Raw genomic sequence first — 23551 nt, forward strand, 5'->3', positions numbered from 1 at the left:
AAAATATTTCGTTTTTCTTTTGTGAGGAAGTTACTAGATAAAATCCCTATACACTCGGTTTGCAGGAATTACTTATATTTGGAATATTTTATCAATTTTGTGATTTTTTACTCTTAGAAGAAGCCTCTTATTTTTTGATTTTTTTTTTCTAGCGAGATTTCATATATTTATAGACAAAAAGAGAAGATTAATAAAAGAAATAAATAAAAAGATCTCCTCCTTTAATCAAATATTTCGAAAATATTTTTCTTTGCATACATCGAAAAGTTGGTAACAATGATAATTATAACCGATTAACCGTTTACCATCCATACTGGCTGTTACAACAAGATCTTACCGGCGTGAGAACACGAGTAAAAATTAATAATAATTTTTACAAATAGTTGTTATACTCGTAAGAAAGAAAACTTTAAGGTAATTGCAAATATTTATTCCACATATTATGGATACTGTTTAGATTTATTATTTTCTTTTGTTTTAAAGTATTAACAATTTCCCTCCTAAAAACACGTGTGTTCGATAATCTGCTTCATTCTTAATTATTATTCACATTAAAATCGTTTTTCATGAAATATTTTTATGTATATTATTTATACGTTAAAAATTCCTGATGTATTGAATAGATTTCTTTTTTATTTTAGTGTATACATATAGTAGTACCTTAAACAATAAAACAATCTAATATGGCTAAAGTTAAGCAAAGTACAAAAGCTAATTCTTCTAATAAACCTTTGAAAGTCATTAAAAATAATGCTATCCATAAAAAGAAAAATAATAAATTTGCAAACACACCAACTGGTAAGGTACGCATAATCAATGGAAATAAAATGCAGAATAATGAGAATGATTCAAATCAATTAAGTAATAAACAGAAACAAAAGAGTGGCTTAAAAAAGAAGAATTCAGAATCTCTGGGCAATAAAAATATTTCTTCACAAAATAATAAAAATAGATCGAATAAACAATTTTCAAAAGATAAACAAAATTTAGCATATAAGAAAAATAAATCTGACGAATCTTTGGATGATACAAATGAAGATGTTATACTGTCAAATGATAGTATTGTTTCACAAGATGATAATGATAAAGTACCAGATATCTTTGGACAAAGTTTGGCAGATGATACAGATGAAGATGATACTGATTTTAACGAGGATGAAGAATCTAATGAAGATGATGAGTATGAATATAATAGTGATGTAGATAATTCCATTTCAATGGAAATTAAGAATAAAGGAGTACAAATGTTTAAAGGAGTAAAAAATAAAAATTCTGATTCTACTGAAGAAAGTGAAGATAACTATGACAGTGAAAATTACGATGATACTGATAATGATGACGACGACGAAGATGATTATTTAGGTGATTCTTATGAGGAAGATGAAACTGAGGATATGAATACATCTGAAGAAAAAAGAAAGAAAGATGAAGAAGATGAGGACGATGACGACGACGACGACGACGATGATGATGATGACGACGACGACGACGACGACGACGATGGTAATGAATATTCCTTTGATGATCTTTATAAAGAAGACGAAAGTGATAAGTCAGATGAATATCAATATGAAACAAACATTTCATTACTTCTAGCTAAAAATAAAAAGAAAAAAGGTAATGTCAATCTTAATGAAGAAGATGAGGATGAGGATGAGGATGGTGATGATGACGATGATGATGATGATGACGATGACGACGACGACGAAGATGAGGATGATGAAGAGTCTACTCCTGGTTTGAAAGATCTTTTAGCAAACAGTATTGTGGATGATGAAAATGATGAAGATTTTAAGGGAGATGATGAAGATGATGAGGATATTGACATTAGTGATGAAGAATCAGAGTCTGAAGAACTTGAAAAAAATAAAAGAACAGTTTATATTAGTAATATTCCAAATATTGTAAAGAAAGAAGAAATAAAGAAAGTATTTAGACAATTCGGTTATATTGAAAGTATACGGGAAAGATGTATAGTTCCAAAAGATTTGATGATGAGCAAAAAAGTAGCTGCTATAAAAAATCAGATACATCCAAAAATAGATGTTACTACTATGTATGTGGTATATAAGACTGCAACATCGGCTCAAAAAGCATTAAGTTTAAATGGAAAAAAATTCAAAGGCAATTACTTGAGAGTAGACTCTGTCGATAAATTGAAGAAGAAGCCAGACAGTAAAAAAGCTGTATTTTTAGGAAATTTATCTTTCAGTAAGTAATATAAATTCATTTTCAAAATTTATATATCAATATGTATTTGTCTAATCTCTGTTATTATATTTAGCAATCAAAGATAATGATGTTTGGGAACACTTCAAACAATGTGGAGAAATTCATTCTGTACGATTAATTAGAGATACAAGAAAAGGTATAGGAAAAGGAATAGGATATGTTAATTTTCAAAGCGAAGATTCTGTACCATTAGCGTTAGAATTAAATGGATCAACTCTACTAAATCGAGAAATACGGGTAAAACGGTATTCTACAGATGACAAACCAAAACAGAGAGTTAGAAACACGAATAAAAGATCACTCTCTGTAAATAACAAAGTTAATAAATCATCAAAGAAGTTGAAATCTAATGATGCGGATAAAACTTCTCCGACAGTAAGTTTAATTACATTCGTTACATTTTGTGCACTCATTAATTATTGTGCACTCATCATTATTAATTTATTATTTTCCTTTTTTTTTAATCTTCCTTTTTTTTTGTTACAGGAGAGTAATAAAAAGAAATTGAAACTTAAAAATAAATTACAGAAAGACAGTATCTCAAATGTTTCAGTAAAAAATACTACCACTTTTCAAGGAGAGAAAGCTACCATAGAAAAGAAAAAGAAGAAGAAGTCTAAGTTGGAACAAGAGAAAAAGAAAATGGCTGCAATACTCACTACCAAATCCAAAAAACAGAAAGTCTAATTCGATTATTATACGACCTCTTTTGTGTACAGAATATCTTTAACATACAGAATCCTCTGTAATACAGATTTTTTATCAATTTTAAGTTTTTTGCAAGTTAAACACGATATAAACTAATTTTTAATTTTTCAACGAATATAATCGTCAATGGGAGACAAAGTTTATAATATTGTTCCTAGGAAATATTTATCCTTGAAACTTGTAAAGAGAATAATAATAAGATGATTAATTGATTTGTAAAAGATTTTTCAAAAACAAATAATTTATATCTACGAATGTAATATCTCTATTTGAAAGTTGTATCTTACAATCATAAAAACATATAAAACAAATGATATATTTTTAGTACCAAGTATATAATTTCATTTAAAGAACAGCTGTTTGTTATATTTTGATTTTCGAGAGAATTTGTAACGGTAATTTATCTGAATTCTTTGCAGCACAAGTTTGACAAAATCTTTTAGCAAAGAATACACTGCACCCTAGACACACTGGTTTTTTGCAAATATTACAATCTCCTCCAATAACTAGAACATCTTTAGCAGTTAAATCGAAAGGATCTTTCATAACATAGCATTCTTCTAAATAAGTAATATGTCGTGCGAAAGGAGGTTTTGAACCTTTGAAATCAAAATACTCTTGTAAAGTGCAGAAAGAGCATGTAAAAATTTCTCTTGTTTTTTCCTTAGACTCTTGTGTCGTTGAAGTAGTCATCTATAAAAAAAAAATTATAGAAATGGAGACAAGATTTAAATTACATTGATTGCGTCGCTATAATTTTATTTCATGTTCATATATAATAATCAATAATCAATCAAATTAATTATAAATGAAACGATTAAATTTAATTTTGTTATTGATTAGAAATTCCTTCTTTTTTTGAGTCTTGTGGCCACCATGCAGGTTTTATTACTTTGATTGGATGTCCTTGTATTTCAATTTGTTTAGCATTAAAGGTCTCGCCTAGACGCATTAATCCTAAGCCATGCTTATTATTATGTCCCCGATAATGGCCTATTACTTTGCCAGACTCGTTAAGAATTTTTTCATCATATTTAAAAGATATAGTTGGAATCTGATCAAATATGAAAGGTAACAGACGTTTTCTCACTACACCGGTATGATGTGTACGAGCTGTGAGTTCCTGACCGATATAACAACCTTTATGGAAACTAATACCATGTAAATAGTCACAATTAATTTCCAGAGGTAATGGTTTGCCTGGTGGTAAATCATCGACACCCTCACCAAGACCAACTTTGTATTTAAATTCTTTGTATGTTAAACTATTCTTAGAAATGGAGATATTAGGATCCAAATACTTTATGATCTCAGATCTTTCAATATTTGATTCAGCAAGAATTCTTAGACCAAAATTTGATGATCTAGGGTCTTGACATATTATAATGTTGTCTATAAATTTGCTACCTTTGTTATTTGTAGTGCCACAAGGAAAAATAGAGCCTTCAAAAGAACTGTTGTCATTTTCGCCATCAATGATCTCAGTTGGATCAAACATAGACCAAACTTTCATATTTTTATCTATAGATAATATATCTATTTTTCTTCTTACCCTATACATCTTTAAATGTTTCTCTAAAGACTCTGCTACTTGGGTATCGCATTCTATATAGAAAACATTGTCCTCTTTGCTTTTATACAAAATAGTATCGTATAATACTCTACCTTTGATATTTAAAAATAAAGAATAAATACTTGCAGAGCCGTCTTTAAGATGTCCTATATCATTCGTTATTAAACCTTGTAAGAAGGCAGCAGATTCGTGTCCACTGACACGTAACACAGACCTTTCATTTAAACATTCTAATATTTTCTGTTCAGATTGTCGAGCATTCAATGCGAAGGTTCGACTTTGTATTCGTCTTACAGTAGCAATCTTATGCCTTTGTAAACAAATTCGCAAAGCAAACTTGCTAATAAGATTTAATATCGTTTTCGACATTATATGATTATTTTCGTAATAATTTTAAAATGCACGGTGCATAATTCAAAAATTAAAAATGACGAAGTTTATACTCTTCTTATTAGAGTATACAAAACTTACGTTACTCTTATTATTACTTTTTTCTATCTGAATATCTGTCTCTCTTGAATACTCTTCTTAAGTATTTTATCTGTAAATTATTAATAAAAATCAAATTTGTGTAAATTAAACTCGTAACACGTAAATACAGGCATTCAAATGAATTTATTTCTTATGCATATATAAATAATAGAATATACCGAGATCCTTTGATATTTAACTAACCTATCTTTTGTGTCAGAAGAGATGATGCGCGTCATCTGTCGGACGAAACAACAACTACTACTCTTGTTACCAACGAGAAAAAATGAATCCTTCTTCAGTGGTAACAACGTTACACCGCGTACTTTCAAATTCTAAAAGCACAGCCTTAAAAAATTATTTACATATCATCCGTTAATATATCATTTAAGATAAGACGTTTATAATTTTTCCTACTATCGTTCGCAATGAAAGAAGTAAGTTGGAACGATCGATAGAATATGAAAACCAATCGAAAAAATCCGAAAGACTATATCGCAAAGTCGAAGAAAATGATAAGTCGCGTAGGTGGAGATCAACAGTATATTGTTTTCCCGTATAATGGCTACGCTCGAATGAGACACGGACTTTTTCTCTGCCCCGCTCCACACCAAGCTCAACAAGCTGGTCTCAACGTACAAAATTCTAGTGACTGTAGCCGACTGAAATGACAAAACGGATCCACGCGAGTAGATTATCGATGTAAACGAAGCAACCCTTCGGTTCGCATATGCTCCTGTCTATGTTGATAATTTTAAATCTTGTGAAGTGACAGTGACAGTGAGGGTGAGGAAGAGATATAGAGAGAGAAAGAAAGAAAGAAAGAAAGAGAAAGAGAAGTACGATAGAAGAAGAAACGTGCTGATCAGGTGGATATTAAGAGAATCTTAAAAGGTGAACGAAAGTGTGACCCTTATGGTTGCCTATCGTTGGGCGTTGGTGAACCTCCAATGAAGAACCATTGGCATGGCCACGCGACTGAGCCCCCGAAACTCGGAGGTGAACGCACTTGAGCAGAGGGGCTATTTGATCGGCAAGAAGATCGGACAGGTTGCTTGCTTTCTTTCATTAAACCAGAAGGAAGATTCTATTGATATCAAATCTCTTTTCAGTCGCTAAAAAACACTTGTCCTCGCTATCCTCTTATTCTTTTTCTTTAAATCTATTCTATTCGTTTATACGCGAAAGAATAGATTCATTGATTTGATTTGTCAAATAGTATAAAGCCTGACATAATCGCTTAGGGTTCCTATGCGACCGTACACCTGGCTGAGTACGTTGATGGAGCAAGTTCGAAAAAAATGCGATTGGCATGTAAGATCTTCGACAAAGAGAAAGCTCCGCCCGATTTTCTCGAGAAGTTTTTCCCTAGAGAATTGGAGATATTAACGAAGATCGAGAATCCCCATATAATCCAAGTAAGATACGTTCTCAATGAGAACGTTCGTTCGAGGGGAATCCAAATTCGATTATTTCATTAATCAACATATATTTCCGATCGGTCTGGTATTAATACGTAATTCAGGTGCATAGTATATTGCAACGTGGGCCACGTGTTTTCATCTTCATGCGGTATGCAGACAACGGTGATTTATTGGACTTCGTCACGAGAAACGGAGTTGTACCTGAGCAACAATCCAAGCTATGGTTCCGTCAAATGGCCTCTGGATTGCAATATCTTCATAGCAAGAATATTGCTCATCGGGATCTTAAGTGTGAGAATATTCTTTTGTCGAGGAAGTTCAATGTGAAACTCGCGGATTTTGGTTTTGCAAGATTTTGCGTCGATCACGATGGTAGACGCGTCCTAAGTAAAACTTATTGCGGATCTGCTGCTTACGCTGCACCTGAGGTTGTCTCTGGTACACCTTATAATCCTAAGTTAGCTGACGTTTGGTCTCTCGGTATCATTCTCTTCATTATGCTGAATGCTTCGATGCCGTTCGATGACTCCAATTTGAGAAAACTTCTCAAGGATCAGATGTCACGGAATTGGGTATTCAGGTCTCGAGTACGCGAGACCGTCTCTACGTCGGCGAAGAGCATCGTTAGACATATTCTCGAGCCGGACATCACCCTCAGGCTAACTCTCGACAGAGTACTTGGTCATGAATGGGTACGTACCAGAAAGGAGAAGACCAATTCTCTTGCAGGCAGACTCATTCATTCGGCACCACCCATTCATCAACAGGTTTGTATGAATCTATTTTCTTATATATATATGATATATGATATATTATATTATATGATAAACAAAACATATATATAATATATATAAAAGAATATATATATATATATATATAATTTGTTAAAATTTGTACGTTATCTCATCTTATAATTACTATTAATTTAAATGAAAAAAACATACGTGATAATATTATCAAAACTTACTTGTCTTGTACATATTTTAAAAGAGCTTTCTCATTAGATAAATTACCACTCGTTTTCTGATACTCTTATCTCGTTACCGTCACTTATTAATAGACTTTCACGTTCGCGTTCTGTTACTTTGCTGAAATTTCAAAAACGACGATCGTGATCTATCGTGATCACTCGGTTATTCTAAGATAAAAATTAATAGGACATTTGAAAACGACCCGTTTGAAATAGGTGAGCAGTGGTGGCGGTACCATTGTAAGTTCCGCTGCCAGAACTGGAAATCTTCTTACGTCGAAAGCTTTACCTCCGTTTAAAAATTCTGAAAATCAAGGAAGCACTGTTAAATCAATTGGAACTTCTGGAAAAGATACCCAACCACCCATCGCAGTCGAATGATTATAGTTCTCAAGAATCAAGAATATTGTGACGCGGAAATTCGAACCGAAGGCGTTTTACATATGTTTGCTCTTTGTTAATCTGACTGTTACAAGTACGAGTATTATTTTTTTGATAACAATATATATATATATATATTTTATAAATAAACAAATCCATACGATCTTTCAATTGTGTCTAATGTGGACGGTGGCAAAAAGAAAAAAGAAAGAAAATAGAGAAACGTGTTGATCGTTTCGATGTATCATTCATATTGAAAAATCGAAGATCGCATGTGATCTATTTATTTGGAAATTTTTCATTCGAACATCTACCATATCTAAAGTTGACTTAAAGAATGTCCTGGAATAAAAACAAGTACAATCACGATTGTGATCTTTCTTCGTTAATAATTAATCAATTAAGTTTATTGTACAGCTATACTCTACTAACATACAAAACTATACTTTCTGGTTACATATACATATAACGTAATATCGTATATAGAGAATGTATAACGGTATAAATAAATATATTTTAATATGTATATATATATATATATATATATATATATATATATATGTATATATATTTCCAATGTAAGTTACACACACGTGTAAGATAAAGTTAAACGCATGTATGCAACCTACGTTAGAAGGATAACAAATAATTTACACGATTTTATATCTCGCAAGGTACAAATCAATCTCGCTCGGTATCATAATAATAGCACCGTTCTTAAACTGGGAAACATATCGTGCCGTGAGAGATCGAGAGGACCGACGAGCGTTAATTCATGATTATTTATTAATCAAGATTATTATTATTATTAATATTATTATTATTATTATTATTATTATTATTATTATTATTATTATCATTATTATTCCGTACTATTTATGCACGGATGTTTCTCGTACAAAGGTACATGTAATAGATTAGACACATTAATTGCATATATATATATATGTATATATATATATATATATATATATAATCGTGAACGACAGCATCATCATTGAAATCCTGATTTAAAAATGACCAATCAGATCGTGTTATCGAATTTTCGAGTTTCATGTAGAAAGATGATTTTTCAAAATAATTTTCAACGTCATCCAATAAGCATCCAGTCGGACCTTTATCCTTTTCTTAGATCAAAGAAAAGTGTAAAAAAAAATTGTTATATTTTATCGAGTAAGTAATAGATAGGCTCGATCGAATTTTTTTTTGTTTTTACTTTTAATCGTTCGTACGGGTTGATAAGGGGAGAAAAAAAGAAAAATAAAAGAAAAGAAAAGAAAATAATTCGTCGTTCTTTATCGAATAACGTTAGTACGTTATGTGATATATTATGATGCGTAACTTACATCGAGAATAATGCTAATCTCTTGAGCGATCGCATTTTTACATAATTATTCTCTTGACGTTCAAGGACGATAAGAGATAAAACGTATAGAGCACGTATATATATAAACGATCGTTGCATTCTATCCATGAAGGCATTCCATGATTTGGACGATTCCATTCGTATTTTTATGTACACATCTAAAGCATATTAAACATATGAAACCTACTTGTTGCAAGGTTACCCATATTTTTGTTTTTTGTTTGTTTGTTTTTTTTTCTTTTTTTAATTTTTTTCTTTTTTATAAACGTTGACTGGCAATAACGATTCCGTAAGATTTACGAAAAGAAAAAAAAAAAAAAGAAAGAAAGAAACTGATCTCTTCGATAAGTTTTTTCGTCATTCGTTAAAAGGATATTTCGAAGATCGAAGAGATTTCTCATAGCCAGCCACCTGTCAATTTGTGGAACATTTCCTCGTTCAATGTTTGATTCGCTTCTTTCGAACGCATCGACAAGAATATGTAACCACCAATGAACTCATGTACGACTTTACAATCAGCTGATTGGCATTCGAAAATGATGTTCTCTTCTTCAAACTGTACCATCATGTGTTTTACTTCCCAGTTTACGTTCCAAGCCTGGAGAAAGTGAAATTGTCGAGTAGGTTAAATAGATAGATAAATAGATAGATAGATAGATATTCTATTAAAATCTTTAAAAAAGTTATCAAAAACAATTTGAATATAACAAAGAAATTTCAAGGACGATGACGAAAACGACTCACCTTCATTGTATTATACCTCCACGTTTTCAAATGATCTCCACTGTGAAGTTCCATTCGCATTAGTCTGTTATTGGCAATACCTAATAGCTCGTCTTTACTTTTACCAGTGAATCTAACTACGAAGAGAGATATACCATATTCCGGAAGTGATTGCCAAGCCTTGATGTAATTCAGTTTGGCCTCGACGAGAGGCAAATCCTTTACGTTCGCGTGAGCTTCTAAGATCCTTTGAACCAGCTTTATGGAAATTGGAGAATCAGGATTAAATGGACACGTTCGTTCGTTCGATCGATCGAGTCTATTAAACTTCGATATTATCATCAAAGAATTATATACCTTTCCTTTAAACCTCTTTACAAATCTCGGTGCAACGTAATCATCCGGTGTGATGTCCAACGAGTTTGGACTTATCGCTGGTGCTGGTGCAGGTCTCTGAAGTTGCAAGAAAGCTGTAATGCTGTTGACCTCGCTTTCGTAAGACGCATCTGCGAGTGTACGACCTTTCGCTGCCAATCTACAGGCAGCCATCCACTTTGCATATTGCTGTTCCTAAATAATGAACATTAGAAATGAAATTGCCTTAGTATCTTGTCTCTTTTTTCAATAACGTTGAGACCTTCTATCTTTGTATTTGATTTCTTTCATAGTTTTATAAAATATTTAAAAATAGATAAACAAAATCGACGAAGAAAAATGATCGATGGTTCAACAAAATTTATAGAAATGATTTCATTGCTTTTGAATCGGAAATAAACATTGTTTGTTTGTTTGTTTGTTTGTTTGTTTGTTTGTTTGTTTTTTTTTATACTAATAACAACTAAAAGTAAATTAGATGATTTTGATAGGAGGAATTTGTTTGTTTGTGTCACATCGATATCGCAAAAAATGACTTACAGTATCGCATCTGATCCACATCTCGGTCATGCCTTCGGCACTGGGTACCTCCAATCTTATCCCGTAACGACCCTGAGAGAGATGAACATCGGGCGTGACCTCGCAGCCACGTAAATTGATGACATATGCCGGTGATTCCGAACCGTTGGTTTCCTCTCTGGTTTTATACAATCTCAGTTGTAAATCCCTGCACGTGAACCAGTATCTTTTGAATGCCTTCAAAGTGAAACGCTTTGGCTTGAAGAAACGCAGGTAGTCGCAAAGCTCCGGCACCTGCGTTATGTCACTTGGACCGTTGTTAATATTGCTACCCTCGAGAGTAACCTGAAGATCCGTCAGAGCTGCATCTATATCGTCCTCGACGGGAGACGAGGCACCGTTGCTGTCGTAACTTGATTGTGGCATGGTAGCTTGAAGGTTTACTTGCACCTGCGGGAAGCATCTCTTTTTTATTTCATAACTTTCATTTCCTTTCTTTGATCTATTTTTTCTTTTTTATATAACTAAGAACGATTAATTATTATCCAAATCGTTTCATTTTTCTAATTATTTTTATATTCCGTTTTGATTTCTTAATTCATTAATAAATTAATTTTCTGATCTTTTGTATATTAGTTAGATTATAGTTTTGTAATAATAAATTATATTATAACAATCTTATTATTCTTATAGATCTGTTATACGTAATTGATTTAAATGCTATCATATTTTGAAGGGAATAACGTAGTAAATCTTGCGAGTAAAAAGAAAAAGTAAATATTGTAAGTAAAAGGTCCGTGCAAATCACGTTCGTTTAGTCGAGAGGATAGATAAGTCTCTTTGTGTAAACATGCGTCGTAATGATCGGATTCGATCTAGCAGTACTGCTGACGGATGTTTAGATTGTGAAAATAAGCGAGCGTCTCTAAACTTGTTCTATATGAATAACGATAACTCTAAAAAAAAGAAAAAAAAAAAAAAAAAGAAAGAAGAAAGAAAAAAGAAAAGCAAATCTACGTAAAAGGTTAAAAATGCAAAAAATCTTTTGGACAAATTTGGTCGAGACAAATTTTGAATGACGTGAGAATTTTTCTCAGAGAAGAAATATTTAATGGTTCTCCGAAGGTTAGCTTCGAGGAAACGATTTCTCGATCGTGGTAAGATCATCAGCAATATGGTACAGCTGAAAAAGCATAAGAAAAAAGAAGAGAAAGCCGGACCGAAAGAAAAAGAGAGGAAAAAAAAAGGGAAGAAAGAGTGAATATATAGATATACAGAAGATTCTCCAATGTACCTGAAGAGCAGCGAACATGAGCATTTCTTCCTCGGTACAGTCAATCTCTTCGGCTAGAAGTTGCCATTTGGCTTGCTCGTAAATCATGTTGATTCTGACAGCATCGGTTTTTGGGTTTAAATCGTAGAACGAATAGAACTTAAATTTGAGCCTTAGAATGTCGTATTCACGTATACCCTGTTCCATGATCGAGAGAGATGAGTCGAGCCAAGCTACGTTCATTCTTGCCCGTTCAACGAGACTCTTCGGCCTGATCAACTTCGAACGTACTTCCGGTGAAATCGAGGCCGGACTTTGAGCGAGAGATTCGGATAGACCTCCGTTCAACGCTTCCAAACTCATCGTACTGTTGTTTGCATTGAACGATCCGGTACTCCCGAAACCGGACGAATTGTTATTTCTTTTCCATGTACTGGTATGCTGAATCTGCAAATATAACGTCATTCTATTTGAGATATCAAAATTAAACATTTAACAATCGTTCGTGTTATTACGAATCGTTTTTAATTTTATTAAACAACCGATTAGGCACGATTCTAACGAACGTGACTACGACAATTAACGCGATAAAAAATTACTGTCCTTTTGTTTCTTTCTTATTTTATATATATATATATATTTTTTTTTTTTTCTTTTATCAACAAAGAAAAATAGACCGCTTTTGATAACGTCAGCATCACGTTATTTAAACTCATTCGCATAGTTTCATTCTAAGTACGGTAACGTTACTGCCACATAACAATACTCGCATGAACAACGTATCGCGAACGTTATCGCTCGAGTTTTATAAAACTCTGATAATAATTGATTCTCTCCGCCTCTGCAATATACTGACCGATACCGGCGAACTGATGGGTGTGCTGTGATTTCTATTGCTGGGTGTGACTGGGGCACACATGAAGGGACTACTTTGGTCGAGACTGCCTGTCGATCCTCTGGGACTTTGACTCGCTGGTATAAAAGTATTCGTATCAGCTGGTACGTTCCAATGACCGTTCTTTTGATTTTCGATTTTCTTCTTCGATGGCAAATCTTTTAAATTGTATTTCAAATGAGAAGGTTCGAGTGGTTTGCAAAATGATAATTCTTCGGGATGTCTGATGCCTAAATTAAATAAAAAGTAAAAAGAAATGATTTTTATAATGTTGATAATTTTATATCAATCTTCATAATGTTCAGAAAACTTGCCTAGTTCTTTGCAGAGATTGATCACGGCGTTGAACGTTTTTACCGAGAAATCTACCCTGCAATCGACCGAACGCATGTCAGGTAACTGCACTCGAAGCGTTTTGTGCATTGGAGTGAAATGCAATAATGCATCCGCAGCAACGCCGTACTGATCCAATGTACTTCTCGTTCTTGTCAACCAGTGATTTCGTGCTGGCCACCATAAAGCATGGTCCGACCAATCCATGGCGATATCTGAAATTTTTCAATATACGACATAATTTTTCAATATCAACGAACAAATCAAATCCTTCGTTTATGATAAACAAGGATTATATTACCGTTTCATTCGTAATTATGTTATTCTACTCATAGTAAAAACGAGAATTTGTAATAATAATTAATAACTATGGAATAATGCACTTTTCATTTCACACTATTATTTAAACATTTGAATCATTGAAAATGTTTTGTTAACAATTAATATGTGTTAATTAATATCGAGATTAGACTTGTGAAGAATAAAATCCCTTTAATACGCTAGACGATTTTTATCAATGAATAAATCAAATATAATCTCTCTTATTTATTGTAAACAATAATTATATTACCATTTTATAGTTACATATCTTGTTTTAATCGTAAGAAAAATGAAAGTTTATTATTATATAATTATAATTTTAATATTAATAATTATAATTAATAATTAATAATTATATATTATTATATTAATAATTATATTAATAATTATTATTATATTAATAATTATAATTTTTTATATGATATTATTTATATATTTACGTTATCGAAAATTTTTTATTAATAATTAACGCTGAATTATTGGATATTTGAAGAATAAAATTGAACGAATTTCGAGTGGAATGAAGAGGACAAATATTTCAGTGAAACGCGAAACCTTCGACGGAAATAATGTCTGTCTCTTCACCCTTTCGGTGCATTCCCGTATTTTCCTTTCCCCGTTCGTCGTCGCATCGCACGGACGATTTGTTCGAAAGAAACTAGCGGCGGGTCGACCCTCGTAAAGAAGAAGAAGAAGAAGAAGACACGGGGTGGAACTGCTCGTTGCGGTGAATGTCGTCGGGCGATTCAAAGGTTTCTTTCTCTTTGTCGTCTCGAATGAAACTATGTAAAAAACGATCGAGCTCGTTCTATCAAGGATCCTCGCATTACTCGCTATGGGAATCTCTTGTCTATTTCATTATTTCTCTCTTCTTCTTTTTTTTTTTTTATAAACGAATTTATAAAAACGTTTATAAAAATAATTTCAACGAATAAATCCAAGGAAATGAATTCAATGAATTCAAAATGAATAAAAAAAAAAAAAAAAAAGAAAGAAAGAAAGAAAAGAGGAAGAAAGAAAATACAAATTTTTATAAACAAATTCAAGAAAAGTGAATCGACAAAATCACAAATTGAGAAAAAATAGATCATTTAGCAAAAATAGAATTAAAGAAAACGATTTTATAACAAAGAAATCATAAAAGTGGATTTATAAGGACGAATTTACAAAAAGAAAATGAGTTCATAGAAACGATTTGTAAAGTCAAACGTACCATAAAAAGAAGATATAACTTTCTGGAAGAATACTACTAGACGAATTACGAGAAGGGAGAGAAAATAAGAATAATAAAACAATGATTATTTGTCTTTCTACGAGATATACATATGCTCGGTTGACAAGGCAGTTGAAAGAAACGACCCTCGGAGTAGCACAAAGGATTATTCGGTAAGCGAATGGAGAAGGGTGAAACAGGAAAGAATGGGGTAGATATAATTATTTGTTTAGAGTTTAATGAGTTCCCAAGAAACACCTTAGTCGTTTGTTTCTTTTAAAACGAAAGTGGGGTGAGTTGGAGTGGGGTGGTTGAGTTTCGTATGGCTTAACAGTCGATCTCGACGATTGGTAAGCGGAAAAGGGAAGAGAATTCCACGAGAAGATTCCACCCACTTCCATCATCTTCCTTCTTTTTCTCCTCTTTCATTTTCTTCTCCTTCTTTGACCATATCTATCGAGATACCCACGTAAGAAACGTACGAGTAACATGCTTTCATGGGACCGTTATGTCTCCTCTACGTTACAAAGGCTCAACGAAGAAGCTTCTTTGTGCGTGTACGTAATCCTCTAAGGAGGAAGAAGAGAAGGAGGTAAAGCAATAGGAGGATGAGAAGAATGAGGATGAGGAGGAGAGGAGTGTTTCTCTCCCCATAGAGAGGCAGCCACGAACAGCACGATTCTGCAGCTGCGCTCTATAAATATCTCGCACGTTTTAGGCCGGCCAACTCAGCAACCACGAAGTTAACCGCTTGTTTCAGGGACCGGAGATCCTAAAATCCGCCTTCTTTGGTCACCATTGATGAGGAAAAAAAGAGAGAGAGGGAAAGAGAGAATACTCTGACCAAGTGACGCCATGATTTCCTTATCGGAGAGAGGATATTACCGCAAAAAGAAACGCACGGTATTACTTTTTATGTCTCACATAATATTTTTTCCTCTTTATTATTTTTCTTTTCTGTTTCCTTGAATCGTCATAAGAATCAAAAAGATCCAAGTTTTCAAGATAAATATAAAAAGATTCTCTCTCTCTTTCTCTCTCTCTCTCTCTTTCTTTATTTTCGAATAAACAGAACGATTAATTTCAATGATTTTAAACGATTATATTTATGAGTGACTCGAATCCAGTCTCGGTTTATCGATAACGGAATTTAAAAGTGACCCAGTGATCGTTTAATGACGCAATCGAAAGCAAGATATTAATATAAAATTTCTAAATAGCAATGAGTAATGACTATTATTTTTATTACTATTATTATTATTATTATTATTATTATTATTAGTTAATTACGGAAGTAAGAGTTTACAAGAAGTCTCTTTTCATTCTCGAATTGCGCAAAACGTTGTATGTAGGAGCGTTGGTGTTCTTGGAAATAGCAATCTCGATCTTACCGATTCGATTCGCAAAGCGTTACGAATTATGGTTGCTCATTATAAATCGTTACGTATGCGTTCCGTATCGCGTAGAAGCGTGCCTCCGCATGAACGAACGTCCTACTTTTCTTCGAGTTTATCATGATATTTTCTAACATCGGCTAATCTCTTCTCCTCTTCTTTTATCCTCTTCTCTCTTCTTCATCTTCTTCTTCTTCTTCTTCTTCTTCTTCTTCTTCTTCTTCTTCATCATCATCTTCTTTTTCTCTTTCATCCAATTTTATAATCTATCGTTAAACCGTAAAACTTACGACATACTAAACGCTGTCAACGATAACGAACACGCTACGTTTACGCCTATCTTTTTTACATTTGGTGTCTCCACTATACTAAGCTACACCTCCATTCTTTATTATACTTTGCTATACACCTGTCTCCTTTTTCATAGTCGAGAATCACGCAAGCGGATCATAACCCATGTTGATTATAAATTAAAAGATATCATTTTACATTAACGCTGATATCTCGCGATATTCGAACGATAATAATTTCATCCGATTTTTAATTCCTTCGTAATAATTTGTTCGATTAAATTTTATTTCATTAAATTAAGAACAAGAATTTTCAGAATTACAACTTAATTTTATTTTTATTTAATTTATTATAGCGATTAATTTAATTACAAAATTCAATGTGATCGTTATAATTGGTAAGCAAGATATGAATGATTAAACAAAAAAAGGAAAGAATTTCGATGATCTATTTTAAAAATTATTTTCAAACATTTTCTACCTAGACTAATTACTAATCACATAGTTTAACTTTACTAAGTTTCCTAAACTTATTGATACTTAACGATTCAGAAATTATTTAAAAAACGCTTGTTTTCATTGATAATAATTAATACTTAATAATTAATAAGTATGATGTAGGCAAAAAAAGAACAAATATTTAATCCTGAATTCGTTGATACATTATAACGTTTCAGCAAGGATTTAGACATGATCATATAACCATGCATTACTTTTAGGATTTTTTTTTAAATGCATCAACAACTTTTACATTGCTTTCGAAGAAAATCATTAAATTTCAGAGATTCCTTAGAAATATTTATTTCGATCGACCGCACGTACGTCTTTTCAACGTCACAATCGGCACAGACTTTTGTTTTGATGTTTTCACGATAAATTCGCAAAAACCACTAACTTCCCGGAAACCACAAAGAAATTTCTCAACTTTTGGAAGGATGTTATTGAAATTGTACATTTATTATCGTTCGTTAAAAATGAAATATAAGAAAGACGCGTGAGTTTCGTTTCCTTTTTCTTTTTTTCGAAGTCGATGAACATTTACTCTCTTAGCACGAATGTTTACAAACGTACGAGCCGTTTAAGAAAGAGACAGAAAGAGAGAGAGAGAGAGAGAGAGAGAGGGAGAGAGAGAGAGAGAGAAAGATATAAATCGAGATACATCGAAATAGATCGACGACAAATTTCCAAGGCGGGTCGACACGAAAACAATTTACTTTTCTTCCTCTCTTAGCTTTTAAAAAAGAAACGAACCATTCATTCCCTACGTGATGCGACACAGGACACGTATTATTACGAACGTCGTTTTACTCGATCTCCTGTTGATCTTACGCTGCTTCGCTCGAAAGCAGAAAATCAGGAGCGATTTGGTAGTAGAAACGTGTTGCTCAACGATTTTCAGAAAGCCAGAAGTGTAAAACAAAAACAAACGATTCTCGCTCGCGTTAATGACGATTTAAAGGATTCACTGGAACTTATACGAAAGCACATCTCCAGTTGCTTTCAGTCGGATGTTTATATGAAGGATCTGTTTCAAGATTAGAAAAAACAAACGTCGAGCTTAGGCACGCGATCGTGCCTGACTAAGAAGTATTAATGAGTGTCCTAGTTGAAGAGACCTTGTACTAGTGCAAAAGATTATAAAAATCGGTATTAGATTGCTCTTGATATGATTAAAAAAGAAAAAAAAAATAATAATCTGTTCCTTCACTCGATATTAATAATAATAATAATAATAATAATAATAATAATAATAATAATAATAATAATAATAATAATAGTAATAATAATAATAATAATAATAATAATGAATAATTATGTAGATATGAAAATATGTATATTAAAAAATTATAAGATACTTTTATACACACATCAAAATATTTTTATTAGATTGCATACATATATGTATATATAATCCTATTACATTACATATACATATATACTATTGAACGAGCTATTCTAGTACATTTGTCAATTTTATCTTGAGAGAAAACAGATCTAAGAGTTTCGATGGAATAAGCTGAATCAACTGTTTTTGGGGTAAAAGAAATCGATTTAGCTAGATTTCATTCAATTTTGGGAAAACTCATGTGAAGGATTAAATGATCAAAAGAAATATAAATGATTTTATCAGTACACATTGTCGTTGCCATGCCGTGCTACGATATTACTCGAACTTCATATGGCTCTCTTAGCGATAAAGAAGTTATTAATGTAAAGGTTAAAAATAAATGATTTCATCATTACGCACTATAGTTGGTGTGGCGTGTTACGGTATTCAACGAACATCATATGATTTAACTCGTTCTCTGTGCTCTCTATGCAATGAAATAATAATTAGATAAATTTACAAATTATACAAATATGCAAGAAGAATATGATGCAGTGTCTAATTTATTGTCAATATAAAAATGTTTAGAAATAATATAGCAAAATATAAAATTTGTTATATCCTTAACCCGTCTGTGTCAATGGGTAATGCTCGGTCTTTTGTATATAATAATGTAATAAATAATGTAATAAATAAATATATACATATACATACATATTCTATATAATATAAATACCGATATAATATATACAGGATGTTTCCTTTAACACGAAAAATTCAAATATCTCACGAGGCACTGAACTTATAAAAAAAAATATTTCTATAAGTATTGTCTAATATGAAAGGAGGACATCGTATGATGCAAATTATTATATATTACATAAATAATGTATATGCTGTTTTACATTTCGATGCTAAATGAATATGTTGATCTTCTCGTCTCTATAATTGTTTTTAAATAATCAACAAATTTTTGTCAACATCGTAATGTCATTTATCAATGATAAAATGATAATGGTAGAATGTTATAAAAATATTGTTATTTATGTATTAACATTTTTTTTTTTTTGAGTGGACAAGATGTATGTTTACAAAATATTACAAAATAATTACAAATTATTGATATAAATAAGTTGAAAGTTAACGATAAAGAAACAGGGTTATCGTTGTTCTTGATAGTGTGTCACCGTGCCACACCTAGCGGTTATTATCCTTAGATGGATAGATAGATAGATAGATAGATCGATCGATCGAAGGGAAGTACTCGTCGTTATGCAAGCTACGACGAAGACCTTTTTTTTTCAACTTTAGCAGACGTGCTTCGGTGTCGAGCTATTTTACACGACACCTACTTCCGTCTATTTCTAATCCCACTTCCGTCACATTCACGATTCGGAAACATTGAACGATCGGAGCAAGAAACGATCCATTTTTCTGTCAAACTTTCCAACTTTCATACGAATAACTACAAGAATTGCTGACTTACGAATTCAAAGTTTCCAAATTTACGAGATTTGTCTTTATTAATCGTGAAACGTTTGTTCGTTCAAACGAATGAAAAAATTAAATATTTTATTTCGATCGTATGTATTTTTCTACGTAATCGTTGATATCAATGCAATTTCAATAAAATTTTTTATATAACGATCATCGATCGTGTTTTACCCATAATTTACATTCACATATGCACGCAAGAATTTCTTCATATGCGTACTAAAATACGAAAACGATTAAGAAAAAGAAAAAAGAAGGTTAAAAAGAAAAAAAATGAAATTAAAAAAAAAAAATAAAATAAATAAAAAGCAATTAACGCACGATACCACGTTTGCACGTAATAGAAGGGAGAGTTCACGTGGCGTGAATTAACACGATTCTTCTTTGGTCAAACGATCGCCGGAAGTACCGTTACGATATAATAATACGCACAATAATGGTGCTACGACGACACAGAAGGATCTATAACAATGGCGTGTATCTACAAAAGCGACGACGGCGCCGATGTTGGCACGCCTGCTAGAGAATATACGAACCTTTGCAAACTCTCTCTCTTTCTCTTTCTCTTTCTCTTTCTCTTTCTCTCTCTCTCTCTCCCTCTCTCTACCACCGCATTGGAAAACGAGTTGGAAAGGTTCCCAAAGGATGAAACGATAAGCTTCGTTTAATTGAGAATTCCAAACGGATCCAACGAGTTCGTCCGGCAATAAAGCGCTCCTCGAAGAGCTAATTGGATCTCGAGATTTTGAATCGGCTCTCGAATTAACCGGTAGAAACTCGTTAAACATAAGAGTAAACGAATTGTCATTGAAGTTTCCAGAGTTAATTAAAAGATTAAATTTATAATCCCCGTTTCCATAATCCATTGATTCCGTTGAAGAAATATCATCTCTCTCTAATCATTATTATCATTTTCTTTTTCTTTTTCTTTTTAAATTCTTTTTCCTCTTTTCTAATTTTTATTCTCGCAGACGATCGAGTTCCCTATTGTCCCATTACAAAAAAAGGATAGATAAATAAATAAATAAATAAAAAAACAAAAAAAGAGAGGAAAAAAAAAGAAATAATATACTCCAGGCGAAGCATTGTCCAAGCTTTAGGGAAAAATCAAACGAACGGAAGGACTGGACTATCGATTGGCTTCTCGAACCACCAAGTGAGAACCGACAGAGACCGAAGTGCGTGAGGTACAATAGACGGGCGTTCTCCTACGTAAAACTTTTAATAATTACTCACCACCCCCTTTTGCGATCCTGCGAAAGGAAGGTCGTTGTATTGTCTATTGTCTAGCGATGGAAGGAAGGGATGGATTCGACGGTGATGGTAGGTGAAAGAAAACGACGTATCTAAAGAAAGGGAAGAGGGTTGACGTAGGTAGGGGTGGTTTTGCACGGTAGTACTACTAAGCACTCGTTGTCAAAGTGCCCCTTTACGATTTTTTCTTTCCTTTATCTCTCTTCTCTTTTTTCAAGCCCTCTTTCTTACTCGAGTCTTTCCCTCACTCTTTTTCTGTCTTTCTTTTTATTTTTTTCTTTTCTCTTTTCTTTTCTTTCTCTTTCTCTCTCTCTCTCTCTGTCTGTCTCTCTTTCTCAAGTAGATTCGAGGATCACCGAGGACTGGCAACTCTCCACGCGGAAGAGGAAAGGCAGAAACCCATGTCTAAAATCCGGCTGACGAAGTTCCTTTGATTTCTCAGCCGATTAAGTAGACCTTTCCCCTTCTTTTCATCCTCTTCTTTCTTCTCTTCAATCTCCAATTTTCGTAAGAAAAAAAGAGAGGGCTTCCAATTGGACTTCACAATTAAATCGAAATATCGTGGGTGAATAAAGAATACGAATATGTATGTATATAAGTACGAGTAACTCGTCGTCGATATCTTTCGTATGATATCATCTATCTTTTAGAGCAATTCTTTTCAAATAAATTAATCTTTTTTCAATAACTCGACAAATATTAATTTCTAACAGATTATAAACAAATCGGCGTGATTAATTTTCGGTAAACGAAATATGATTTCGTATATTTTGATTATCGATTTACTGTATATCTCTTATCAATCTTTGATAACATCGTTGACTTGCTCTCAACTACTCTCTCGATAAGCCAACGAACAGGTAGACCACGGCACATCGATGACGTACTTACCTTCTATGGTGAACCAATGAATATGTATGCTTCATTCGCTCCCGAGTCAAGGTCGTAACTGTTTCCGTTACGGAGAATGCGACACGACAAACGCTTAAAGAGCTTTTAATTTCGCCCACGGGTTGTTCTCTATCTCTTAGCAAAGACATTATATCGTAAATTCTTCTTTAATTAAATCCATTTAATCCGGGTAATGTTTATGAATATGAACGTAATAAAATTATTTACTTCTTTTTTATTACTTCGATCAAAATCATTAAATTATTTATAACAATCCACAACTATCCATACTATCTATAACAATCTACGACTATCTACAACTATCTATCTATATCTGTAAGAAAAATTATATAATATAGAAAAAAAAAATTAGAGTATTATATGTACTTGTATTAATATAATGTTGTTATATCAAGTATAATTTATAATTAAAAAATCATGAAAAATTTAGGATACGAAGTATCAATGAATGTTTTAATTATAATAAAATAAAATCGCAATTAAAAAATATAAATATAACGAGGGATTTAGATATTCCTACAACAGGAATATAATATTTCCATATTTCTACCGTACGAATAATTAAATCCCTCATTGAATGTATACATATGCAACATGGCGTTATAGAGAGTGTAACTTTAAAATTACATGACGTTACATAGGCTGTAACTTTAAAGTTACATGGCTTTAGATAGGCTATAACTTTAAAGTTACATGGCATTGTGTAGGCTGTAACTTTACAGTTACATGGCGTAATAATATAATTAATGCGATACAACGATAATTGGTAAGGATAGTAGACAGGATAACAAATGTCTTGAATTTAAAGGGGTAATTCAAAGCAACTAAAGGAGCTTGTATTGCCCTTTAAGGGAGATTATCATTGCTCCTGTTACTTGCAAAATCACGTCTAGAATTCCGACGGGATTCAGGGAAGAATTTTGAAGATATGCGAGGTTAGCAATGCCAAATATTCGAGACACTCCTACACGTTCGTGCCTAACAATGCGTAGTCGCGATGTAACGAGAAAGAAAGAAAGAAAGAAAGGAAGGAAGAAAGAAAGAGGGATGAGAATGCGAGTGGGCCGAGGAAAAGAGAAATGAATGCACTAGTGATGTTTCTATGTAGACAAAGATAAAAGCTTCCTCTTACATTATTAACCAATATACTATCTAAATTTAATTATAATTTGATTGACGTTATAATGATTACGATATCTTCCAATTTCGATTTAGAAAATATTTTATTTTATACATATATATTTTATTTTGTTTATTTATTTTATATATATATATATATATTGTTGTAATAATTATTGTATATAATTAGTGAAATAAATTTGTAAAACATATATTGTAAAACATGATACTTACTATTCGATGAATCGAATATAAACATGATATTTTATAATAAAAATTCATTTTGTGTTTAATTTTTAACGTATCTATTGTATATAAATATTATTAAACAAATTTACATATATCTGAACATGCATGAATTTTTATAGAAACATTTTTTTGTATAGAGTAGATACATTTGTGAAAGAAATATAGGCCAGATAGTTATCGAAGCAGGGAAAATATTGAGTAAGGAAGTAGTTACGAGATAAAGATCAAACCTGG

General features: G+C 32.4%; 4 protein-coding genes across 4 annotated transcripts in view; 2 read left to right on the forward strand and 2 right to left on the reverse strand.

Annotated features, from left to right (window-relative positions):
- The first annotated feature begins 641 nt into the window (after positions 1 to 641).
- LOC122638190 (RNA-binding protein 34-like) lies at positions 642 to 3754 on the forward strand. The gene is made up of 3 exons (XM_043830986.1): positions 642 to 2211; positions 2285 to 2607; positions 2719 to 3754. The coding sequence occupies exons 1-3, from the start codon at positions 684 to 686 to the stop codon at positions 2917 to 2919; spliced, it is 2052 nt and encodes a 683-aa protein (XP_043686921.1). The 5' UTR covers positions 642 to 683; the 3' UTR covers positions 2920 to 3754.
- On the reverse strand, positions 3683 to 5368 carry LOC122638193 (putative transferase CAF17 homolog, mitochondrial). Its single transcript, XM_043830992.1, has 2 exons — positions 5189 to 5368; positions 3683 to 5054 (listed from the first exon to the last, which is right to left on the reverse strand). The coding sequence occupies exon 2, from the start codon at positions 4880 to 4882 to the stop codon at positions 3773 to 3775; it is 1110 nt and encodes a 369-aa protein (XP_043686927.1). The 5' UTR covers positions 4883 to 5054; positions 5189 to 5368; the 3' UTR covers positions 3683 to 3772.
- A 582-nt stretch (positions 5369 to 5950) lies between these two features.
- Positions 5951 to 8126, forward strand: LOC122638195 (testis-specific serine/threonine-protein kinase 1). Its single transcript, XM_043830996.1, has 4 exons — positions 5951 to 6034; positions 6229 to 6402; positions 6510 to 7175; positions 7595 to 8126. The coding sequence occupies exons 1-4, from the start codon at positions 5951 to 5953 to the stop codon at positions 7757 to 7759; spliced, it is 1089 nt and encodes a 362-aa protein (XP_043686931.1). The 3' UTR covers positions 7760 to 8126.
- A 924-nt stretch (positions 8127 to 9050) lies between these two features.
- The window catches only part of LOC122638189 (unc-112-related protein), a 35378-nt gene continuing 20877 nt past the window's right edge, over positions 9051 to 23551 (reverse strand). The window contains exons 2-8 of the mRNA XM_043830985.1: positions 13225 to 13458; positions 12872 to 13140; positions 12037 to 12462; positions 10764 to 11192; positions 10206 to 10418; positions 9870 to 10106; positions 9051 to 9723 (exon numbers count right to left, since the gene is read on the reverse strand). Coding sequence (XP_043686920.1) covers positions 9523 to 9723; positions 9870 to 10106; positions 10206 to 10418; positions 10764 to 11192; positions 12037 to 12462; positions 12872 to 13140; positions 13225 to 13458 — 2009 coding nt within the window. The 3' untranslated portion in view covers positions 9051 to 9522. The remainder of the gene's footprint in view (positions 9724 to 9869; positions 10107 to 10205; positions 10419 to 10763; positions 11193 to 12036; positions 12463 to 12871; positions 13141 to 13224; positions 13459 to 23551) is intronic.

This window comes from Vespula pensylvanica, chromosome 2 (genome assembly GCF_014466175.1).
Source record: "Vespula pensylvanica isolate Volc-1 chromosome 2, ASM1446617v1, whole genome shotgun sequence".
Classification (NCBI taxonomy): domain Eukaryota; kingdom Metazoa; phylum Arthropoda; class Insecta; order Hymenoptera; family Vespidae; genus Vespula; species Vespula pensylvanica.